At 31.2% G+C, this 10,890-nt stretch overlaps 1 protein-coding gene across 5 annotated transcripts; it reads right to left on the reverse strand.

Annotated features, from left to right (window-relative positions):
• Positions 1–1,408: 1,408 nt before the first annotated feature.
• Positions 1,409–6,554, reverse strand: LOC148617776 (uncharacterized). Of its 5 annotated transcripts, none has more exons than XM_088585319.1 (6): positions 6,394–6,554; positions 5,524–5,801; positions 3,910–3,975; positions 3,438–3,524; positions 3,066–3,194; positions 1,409–2,016 (listed from the first exon to the last, which is right to left on the reverse strand). In XM_088585319.1, the coding sequence occupies exons 2-6, from the start codon at positions 5,791–5,793 to the stop codon at positions 1,747–1,749; spliced, it is 822 nt and encodes a 273-aa protein (XP_088441445.1). In that variant the 5' UTR covers positions 5,794–5,801; positions 6,394–6,554; the 3' UTR covers positions 1,409–1,746. The 5 variants fall into 5 exon arrangements, with proteins under 5 accessions (XP_088441445.1, XP_088441448.1, XP_088441446.1 ...); XM_088585322.1 differs by having other exon boundaries at positions 5,668–5,801; positions 6,394–6,553; XM_088585320.1 differs by lacking the exon at positions 6,394–6,554 and adding an exon at positions 6,122–6,344.
• Between the last annotated feature and the right edge of the window lie 4,336 nt (positions 6,555–10,890).

The following is a 10,890-nucleotide window of genomic DNA, read 5'->3' on the forward strand; positions in this document are numbered from 1 at the left end:
CAACAATGAATTAAGCGTGAACTTTCTTTAATATTTCGTCTTTTGTTCTCAAAAATATTGAACACAGAAGGGCTCTGTCTGTTTATTTGTTTGTCTGTGTGTTGATAAGCATAAGAAATATCAGTGACTTTTAACTGCATATCTTGAAAATAAGCTAGTTATGCAGTGCTACCATACAATTTGGCTGGCAATAGTAACATATGATTTGTATACTATAGTATTTGTCTCTGATTGTTGATTCCGTTTTCAGCGGAATATAATCTCTATGATCACCGAAGCGTTTATTTAATTATGTCATTACTTGTTGAAAAACACTACCTTACTTATAACTTTATGCTTAGAAATAAAGATTCTTTTCAGTAGTAAATGCTTGACTGTACCGAATTGCGACTACCCAACGATTTTCTTTCTTTCTTAAATATACGTCGGGCACTGGAGATAACTTGATATCAATTAAAAGCACCGCAGATCCCCACTATACAGAAGACACTTGCGTCTCTGTCCAGGATATACTATCCCATCCTGACATGTCGTTACTTGTAGCTCAAACAAATAGTGTCAAATAAAACACCAAGGTTTTTTTTTCTTTATTCAACATAAACTGACTGAATAGTCATATAACTTTATTATTTCCTTTGTAAAGGAAAATATTTTTGCTTGATTTTGTTAAAAACAAGGATGAAACAAATGGTTTTGTTTTAAAAATGGAAAACTTTTGAGTTACTAAAGGGAGATAATTTCTTTCTTCTAGTATGCGCTACAGAGCATTGTGTAACCTCATCCTTTGTAAGTTTTGAAGTTTGGGTCCTTCTTTGTTTTGTTTTGCTTTTTTTTTTGTACCAGTGAAAAAATTTTGGATTTCTTCATTTGGGCAAGTATCGATAGGCAAGATTTCATTTCAGGGTTATTTTTTGCTTTGTTTTGTCAAAAAGTTTTTTTCTTGTACCTGGAAATCGTAAAATAACCCAGACACCTATTAAAAAGATTAGGAATAGGATAGCTGCCACTATTCCCCGGATACAACAAGTAATTAAAGACACTAAGTGTTTAAACCTGAAGAGTGTTTCGCACAATAAGTGAAAAGACAAATATAAACGGAACTTGATTATTTCTAGCTATACCGAGTAAATACAGTTAGCAGTATTTTTTCTAAAGCAAAAAAAGTTAAAAACGTCAAGTTAATGTCTATGTCTTCCCTTGAAACCATTTCGCAATAATATCCATAAATATTTGTAATTTTGCCACCATTTGGGTTTCTCCAAACAGGAATCAATTAGTAATTGTGTTTTTTTTTCCGGTTATATTTCTATGATCAAATCTGCTTTAATCGTCATAAAAACTGAACCGACATTGATGGTTAAGAGTGAAAGTTGCATTAAATGAGCTGGCGTAAATAATGAATTCTGTGTTGTCAAAAATATTTAAAACATTTAGTTGTTAGAAGAAAGATAACATCTTTTTGTAAATATCAATACTCTAGGGTGTTCTTTATACTGTATATGTCCATTAAAAAAAGTAATACATCCTAAGCATGAGCAGGACAGCTTTGCTACTTGAACATGGACAATTAAAACCTAAAACAATTAAAAGTCTGGAAAAATGTTTCGTCCAAGTTAGCAAAAGCAAAGAAAACCGAAATATCCTAAAATGACCGCTCATTCATCATGTTTACACCAAAAACAAATTCAATATTTTTTTCATAAACTTGTTATTATCTAGCTAAGCCTTTATCGTCACTTCTTTTATTTATAACTTGTAAGGAGGTGGGTACTCGGTACTGCCTACTGCCTGTATGGATCCTGGTTGTTGGGGGTCTGGTATTCCTCTTGACCCTGGTTGTAAATATTGCCCTCCTGGAATCTGCTGCTGTGTCATAACTCCTTGAATTACTGGTATTCCTTGTGGTTGGATTGGTTGCACACACTGCGTGTACGATAATTGCACAGGTGTATTTGGCATTGAGAGAACATGGCCTCCTGATGTCTGGGATGTTCCAACGTATACATAAGTAGTATCCTACGGATTAAACGTGGATATCAGCAAGGAAATGTTCAACATTTGTTTTTAAAGATTAACACAAAATCAAGTACACTCTGGGTTTTATATTCATTCAACAAAACAGAAAAAAACTCGAAAGTCTTCAATGCGCAGTAAATTTGCACCGAAGTGTGCTTGAAATTTGTTGGTTTGTCTTTAAGGTTTCACTGCATTACTTACTCTATTTTTGTAATTATTAAAAAAAATTGAAAACATATATCAATTAACCTGCTCGTTCTACAATACTGATCTGTTATTTGCTACTTTCCAATGTCAGGTCAAATATTCTTTACTTGATCAGTTCATGAATGGGACCCATGTGTACATTTTATGAATATATAAGAATATATTGCGATGAAGAGAATAAAAGTCGTAATTGATACCGAAATAATTGAATTGTCCTAAGCCAAAGCAATGAAGAATATGTAATTAAGCCATGAAATATGCGACTTTATTATCTTTTGATATCCCTAAAACTATTATAATCTACTGAAATGTAAAAATCTTTTATTTTACAAAAAGTAAAATGTCTTCCGTATCATTGTTATGTATATCGCTTGTGGTTGTTTTGTTCTAAAAGAAATTGTTTTTCTTTACGATAGTTTTTAAATAAATTTGAAAATGAATGCTACTAAAATTATTTTATACCCAATCCATATACCCAGGTATATTATTGTTTTAACACTACTCTTTAACTTTTTTTAGTCTTAGCGTACGCGGCTCAATTATGTTTTCGATTGAACATAAATATATATTTACTCGAAATAATGTGTGCCGATTTGATATCACTGACGTTTATCAATCAATAGTTTACTCGACATATAAAGCTTTGTGCGAAACTAACAGTTCTTAATCGAAAACATGCACCCACCATTTTATACAACTATGTTAGCCTCTTAGAATAACAAACATTTAAATTAATCTAAAAAGACGATTTCTTACGTTCTACACAGAAAATTCCGCTAAAGATAACGACAAGAACGAGACTTATAAACCTTTTTTACCTAAATAAAATCACATGAGCTTACCCTTGACCCTTCAAATGATGAACAACAGCAACAGATTGAGGCAGCAACGATTGCAATAATAATCTCTACAAAGCTAAACAGGGCAATAAGTCCAGGGACTGCTGCTACACCACCTTCATACTCAGAACGCTATACCAGATGAACAAAATAAAAAAAAACATATACTTTGTATTTCGTATATATTTGTATATCTGTGGAATGTCAATTGGACTTTCAGTAGATGAAGTAAATTAAAGGAAATAATAGTTTTTACACGTAATAATAATGATAACAAGTTGTGTGTTTGCTCTTTTAAAATATATAAACACATTTTTTTTTAATAAAGTAGCTTTGAAGTTTTGATTTTTATATATTATAAAAAGAAAAACTTACAATAATACTTCCAATCACACCGAGACTGAATAAAGTTGGCACAATAATCGATGCACCAACGATACACATTACCATGTATGTTATTTTCTGAAATAGAAACATATTACTCTAGAATATTTAAGGGGGTAAGGGTAAGGGACTTAACTCTTGAAATCAGTGGTATGTTTGTATCGTAATCAATTTCTTCAAAGCCTTTCAAGCTTTCATTTGAAACAGAATAAAATCAACTCAAGTTACAGAGATGCTTACACGTGATTGATGTCAAATGTTGAATACAAACGTTCCAGTGATTTTTCCTTACCCTAGGTCTACCACCTTAAACTTATGATAGGTTATTGTATTGTTTTATTTAGATTTAGAGATGCTTGTATTTGTCGTAAGGATCCAATGCATCTTATGATTGCACATTTAGATAAAAGACTGTACTAAAATATTTTAACAACCATTATTCTTTATTTGACAAGTTACGTACCAAGCATCTCCATCTTTGTTGTCTGTGTTTGTTCATACAAAATGGGAACATTCCGGTCAAAAGAAACTTGAAAAAAAGATAAAAGATTAAAATCTAGTTGTTTAAATATTTACCTAATTCTAAATAATAGTTTTAACCTCGATACAATTAATAATACGACAAGCCCAAATTTACATTTATTTATCTTAAACCAAGATAATTATGGCATATTTTATCATTTTTCAGATGGCTACACAAATTAAATACGACAAATGCTAAAACTACAAGTGGATAGGAGAATGGACATGGCAAGCAAGAAAACTTATTCACCTATCTCATAATATGTGCCACATACATTTTCATGTTGACAAAACATAGATACCACATTTTTTATGTGAAAACAGCAGCAATAAATCATTCGAACTAATAAAGTATTCTTATATTGCAAGTTTATACTAGGTAAGAAGTTGAAAATGCCCTACTCTACAAACAAATCTTAATTCTGCTTAACTGTAACTGGAAAAGGGAAAGAACCATCGCTAATGTTGTTCTGAAAATTTTCTGTAGCACCTAATCAAAATATTTATCTGACTGATTAAGGTACCGGTATTTCAAATGTTAAAATAATTCGAAAAAAATAATACGGAAGGACTTTTGCTACTTTTTTATGTCATTTTTGTTAAAATTTTAATGAAGGTGGTTGTAAAATGATATGCCTTTTGTAGGAAAGAGTAATCAAGGAAACCATGATTCTAGCAGGAATCAAAAGAATGTCATCCAGATGCAAAGACCAGACATGAAAAACAGACATACTCAACAAAGAACATAAAATAACCATAATAATACATACAAAGTAACAAAAGTGAATGAGCAACTCGGACCCCAGTAAAAACATGGGACATGGACCAGGTGCACCGGCAGGGTAAGTGTCCTCTGCTTTTCTAGAAACACCCGCCGAATTCTTCATAAAACGTCAAGACAGTCCAGGGTAGACAAAAGAGGAGAGGTAAACTATGACACAATGAACAAATCGGTTTTCATGGTGCAGATGGATACACCGAACCTATCCACGAGTTCATGATGACAAGCATAAAACTTCTGTAATAATGACTTCGACCTTGTAGCAACATAACCCTGTTCCAGAAGCCTAATTATAAGTAGTCTAGCGCGATACAAAAAGTCTGTGTATTAAACGGCAAGCTCTGGCATAATGTATGAATTGTGATTTGAAAACTTCATACGCATGTGCTAATGGTATGTTGCCACAGATATAATACGGAATAAAAAGTTTGTCGTATAGTTTGGTCAATAGTTTTCCCATCCATCGATCTCAAAGTGTAGGTCAATATAAGATATAAGGCTGACTTCACAGTGTTTGTAGTACCCTTCATCGCAAGTTCTTAAGGTAGAAGAGATGTATACAATCCCCAAAATTAGGATTGTTTAACGATAACACGTTATCAAAAGATTTCAGTATACACTTACAGAAGATTTGTACAGGATTTGAGCAGGATAGTTGGATTGGCAAGTCCAAAATAATTTCTTAATTTCTTTAGAAGGGCTCTCCATTCACCGTTACTGAGAAATACTGTCATAACTGTATTAATTGGATGTTAAAACTCTCAAAAAGCTTACCCATCCTGATAACACGAAGCATGTAATGTCGAAACCTAAAAATAGATCTACGAAGCCGTATGAGTCATGACATCTTCGGTAAGTATAATCTATAACGAACTGACAGCCCTTGGATTTTGTATTCCCGTCAATAATGATTCCTACCAAACTAAGAATTCCACAAAGTACACCAAGTCCAATTTGTATTCCACCAAATATTTTCAATGTTCCAACTTTGTAACCACGATATTTTCTTTGATACTCATCGCTATGTGTGTTGTCTTGATTCATCTTCTTAGCTAGAATGGAGTTGAATTTAATTTAAGTCACTATTATATCAATAGTCACAAGATATTATTTAAACTTATTTGTTTCTAAAATTTGTTTATTTCTAGTTAAAAAAAACAATCAGTAATAGAACACAAATAATGATACACCATTTGCATTTTTTTAAATTCCATGTCAATAATTTATACATTCGTAAATTTCCCGTTTTTATTTTTTCGTTACAAGTATCTGTTCTTATCTGGATGGTTCATCAAAAACATAGAGTTATCAAACGTTTTATAATAACGTTCAAATATTTGTTTAGTTGTATTTTTCAATTTTCAATACTTACCTCGACAGTGTGTATCAACATTCCTTTTTCATTGCCGAGCATAACAATAAACCTTGGTTTTGTTACAATATTCATAAACGACAGTGTCAAATGTTGTTAGAAATATTCATATAAAATAAAATGTCGAATAATTTAACTTAGTCATTTCAAGGTTTGACAGGTGAGCATACGAAAAGGATATTTTCGGGATAATATTTCATAATTGTACTTCTGAAGCGGGCAAATTACACACACACCAAATTAAAATCATGATAACAACGAAATGTACTTACCTTCTAAACTTCCTTATATAAAGTAGTGTAGAGTTTGTTTTATGTTATCTTTGTTTGATAAAGCATACCAACATTGTCAAGACCGTGGTAAACACCACCTCCGAATCGATACTTTACTGTGTTTAACTACTTGTTTTATTGCCGTTCGGAAAGACTTGTTACTATATATATACAGTCGGAAAAGTAAATTGGAAATCCCCAATTTTCAAAATATCAAAATATTTGTACGCGTTGTGTCCCTTACCCTAGGTCTACCTCCTTAAGCGTAACAAAATGTCTACTCATAGAGTCCATAAAGTTTTGTGTGTTTATATTTTGAAGATGCATTTTACGGTAGATCTATTTCACTGAACATTCTTTTCTGTCATCTTACAAAATCATACAGTCAAATATACTTTCAATGAATTAATAATGTTTAAAATGATATAAAACAGTAAGTTTAATTGATCTTAAAAGAATTTTCGACATAAAATATTAAGTGGTTAACTAAAAACATTAATTGAATAAAGGTATAAAGCATCCTTTAAAGGGAAGTAACTAACGGAGGAAAAGAAAAGAAATGCAATAGGAACTTTATTGTGTTCAATATAAAACGAAAAAAAGTTCAGTGATTTCTAATTTTCCTTTTGAAATATAAAGTATGGAAGTTAACTGTTTATTCTGTATTTAGGAGAAATATTACTATTTTTTTTAAAGTTTGCGAAATAGTGAAATTTCCAAAGAATCCATATAAAAGTTGCCTCTATCAAGACTCGGTTATCTTGAAATCAGGTTCGGTGACCTATCTTTTTTACATTAAAATTCTAAGGTATGTTCAATCAAACCATCTTCCAGGAAAACTAGACATATTATCTTCTAGAAATGAGGTATCAGATTTCTCTCTTTCTTTGGTGTTAGATTCCTCGTATTTCCAATTTTTACTACTTTCTAAATGTCCCTTGACTGCCTGTGGTTAGAAAGCTAGGATTGCTTTAAGATAAGATAAAAAAATCCACTTCTTGTATTCATTTTAAACATTTAATTATGACACTCGTGTTTGTATCTATCACTGGACTAAATTAACATAAAATTGTTCAGGTTTACAGTTTTTCGGTCGTTACAAATTAAATTGAACACACACATAATACAAAGATGAAGAAGACTTCTTTTGAAATATTTTTATCAGTGAAGTGTATGATATTGAAAGACTTCTTATCATTTAAGGGAAGTATTAATGACTTGCCCTGGACTTAAAAGAAATATATAAGTAGCAGTCCTTGTAAGAATCATGCAAATTTTGTAAAATGTGATACACCACAAAAAAGGCTACACACCTTTATTTTTTTTTGTTATTGAGTTCCTTTATATGTCTATATGGTGAAATAAATAATTATTTATTCCTACCTGTCTGCTCTTAGGAAATTATTCACTTCGAAAATTCGACAGTTTCTATTGTATGTTAGTTTCATTTTCTAAATTATCTCCCTTAGTTTTGGATTTTACAGTACATTCTATATTCTCCTAAGAACAAGGGTTATTTGAGATTCCACAAGTTTTTGTTTCTGTTAACTATAAAAGTTTTAACAAAACATTAAGAATAAAAAAAATATGTAGGCTCTTCAATGAATCACACTTCTTTGCAGGATTCATATTTGTAGTGTTACTTAAATACACATTAATTTACATTAATTTTAAGACAAAGGTAGCTTAAAATGCTCAACTGATTTAAATCTGTACATTAAAAATTAATCAGCAAAACAAAAATGAACAACACAATCATTGTATGTCTGAATAGTTTAACTATAATATTACGACGATTTTAGGGGTAAAATGCAAGTTACGGATGACAAAAATGATTTTTCTGTAATTTGATTATGTTTGTATAAGCAATTTCCAAACTTTACTTTTCTTCTCATTATTTTTCATAAGAGAAAATTGTAACAAGACGTTATATATTTTTGAAATAGTGTGGGTATATTCCTGGCAAATCCAAGTTCTGTTAATTAAATTTATTACACTGGTTAATCTGAGTATTAGTAATAAACTGATAATTATTCACTGAACAATAAAGAATTACGATGTAATTTAAACTATGAAATGCTGAGGAGATTAGCGTAATCTATCTTGGTACTTAATTCACGCCTCTAGCTACGTAACTACCCTTTTAATTTAAAATGGTATCCCAAATTACAAAAGTAACAAATCGAATGGAGGTAAGTTTTGATTGTTGACGTTGACAGCTTCCCGGTTTCTGCTGAAGTCATATTGTTTGTGTAAAGAATTTTTTTATTTGCTAAAATTATTTTCTTATGTTTTTTTAATAATCAAAATATAGAAAATATTTTCCATTGATGTTCAGAATATTTGAGAAAAACGTATTTTTTGATTATTTACGCTGTAAAAAATAAATCGTTTCGTGGTTTGTTCGACCCTAAATCTTTTATATCCAATATTCCAAGCAACATTTTAAACCAACACTTAAGCATATACACAATTTATGCTCTTTAAAATGATTTACGCATTTTCGGATGCAAATCCAATCAGATCGTAAGTCTTTTATTTTGGAATATATATAGTAAATACCGGAAGCAGCTTTTTTTCCAGAACCATTTTAAAGTCTTTGCTTTGTAAACGTTTTAAAATGTCTTAGACTTACATCAAGGAGTGACGTCATCCGTTGTTCAGATGTCATTAACGGAATTTTAAATGGTATTGACAATAGGGTATGTAAGTCTCGTTATGTGACCCCGTGATTTCACGAGAACGGGTCCTAGTCTACCATTCAAAGACATCGAGATAAGTCATTTACAGATCGTTGAGTTCAGTGTTAAGAGCAAATCATCTTTTTTGTATAAACAATGCCAATGACAAATGACAAATATCTATTTCTACATAATAAAGGTATTAAGAAAAATCATAAAATAGAAGATTTTGCATTGTGATACAGCGTTTCGAGTACCCAGAAGTAAACAATTAAATGCAAATCGGTCTTCGGTTTTCAATACGTTTTACGCCAGAAATTCCCATAAAGAAAATGAAACTAGAACGAGACTTACATACTCTATAGTAATGGTTCAATACTATATAAGTGTTGAAACATACAACAACGTGTCCAATATCTACCTGTATTTTTAGGATGTCAGTCAGCTGTCTTTGCTTTAACATGTTTACCATATTCATTCATTCTCGTTATCTGTTGTAGTGTGTTGTGGTGGCAGAAAGTAATGTTGGCATTAATAATAGTTCAATACTTTCAAAGAACAATTTAACTTCATTTTTTGTTCTCGTCGCAAGAGTGAAGTTGTTCAGTATTAGTCAATGAAAGAATCAGACAGTTGGTGGGTAAACATGGTATGAAAAAGCCACAGTTTTAAAAGTTTAATTTGAGTATTTGCACAATTAGAATCAACGATAAAGACTAAATGTTCTTTATCAATTTGGTAAATTGAGTTATAATTTCATTGAAGTGCACTGAAAATTAACATTTCAAGGGCAGACAACTCTAAAAAAACGCCTTATTTGTGAACATTCTATTGAAATATTTTAAGCAAATCCAGTGATGCAGGCGTTAAATATGTTTTATTAATAGAGAATGAAGTAATTATATTGTTAGATTTGTCGGTTTTTTACATGCATATTTCTGGTATATCCTATTTGCCTGATTGACATTTAAAAAAAAATTACACTTAAAATCTAACACTACGGAGGGTTCAAGACAGGAATGTCCTAGACATTTAAGGATACGATTTCAAGTTCTCTAACGAGTTCCAGTACATTGAATCCTTACCCGAAGCAATCTGAAATTTCGTATTCTTGCAATTTGTAGCAACGATTGATTCTTTTTCGCACTTTTATTAAAGTATACAGTGTTGAAAATATTTTCTATATTTTTATTATTAAAACAACATAAGAAAATAATTTTAGCAAATAAAAAAAATCTTTCCACTAACTGGATTCCTAACCTCAACAAAAATCCAATGTTTCAAAGCTGGATCTGCAAAATGTGCCACCAAACCTCCTTCAAAACTTTAAACTTCTATACTCACAACTGTAAAAGAGGGTCTGCAGTCCTACCACAACACATGTTACTCCCGTAGTGGTATCAATTCAATGTGGATCCTGCAAAATTCGAAAGATTTTTGGAGACAACCAGTTCAAGATTATTATATGAACATAATAGCATCAAAACCTATGATTTTTCAACACTGTATACTTCTATTCCCCATTCTCAGTTAAAATCCCGACTTAAAAACATTACACATCGTTGTTTTTCCAGAAAAGATGGTACACCTAGATACAAATATATAGTTCTTTGTACAGATTCCCCATACTTTGTAAGAAATAATTCCAAATCATCTTCCAAATATACAGAGGAAGCTGTTTACAAAGTGCTGGAATTTTTAATAGACAACATATTTGTCCAGTATAGTAGACGTGTTTTTCAACAAACGGTCGGCATTCCAATGGAAACAAATTGTGCTCCTTTACTAGCTGACCTATCCCTCACTCTTATGAGAC

This window comes from Perna viridis, chromosome 5 (genome assembly GCF_037379345.1).
Source record: "Perna viridis isolate PV_CMFRI_1.1 ecotype Kerala chromosome 5, ASM3737934v1, whole genome shotgun sequence".
NCBI classification, from domain to species: Eukaryota; Metazoa; Mollusca; class Bivalvia; order Mytilida; family Mytilidae; genus Perna; species Perna viridis.

Coding starts and splice junctions, on each gene's coding strand:
- LOC148617776 (XM_088585319.1), bottom strand. CDS start 5,793: ATGAATCAAGACAACACACATAGCGATGAGTATCAAAGAAAATATCGT. Junction 3,525..3,909: donor AACAAAGATGGAGATGCTTG/GTACGTAACTTG, acceptor TTTCTATTTCAG/AAAATAACATACATGGTAAT. Junction 2,017..3,065: donor CATCATTTGAAGGGTCAAGG/GTAAGCTCATGT, acceptor TTTAATCCGTAG/GATACTACTTATGTATACGT.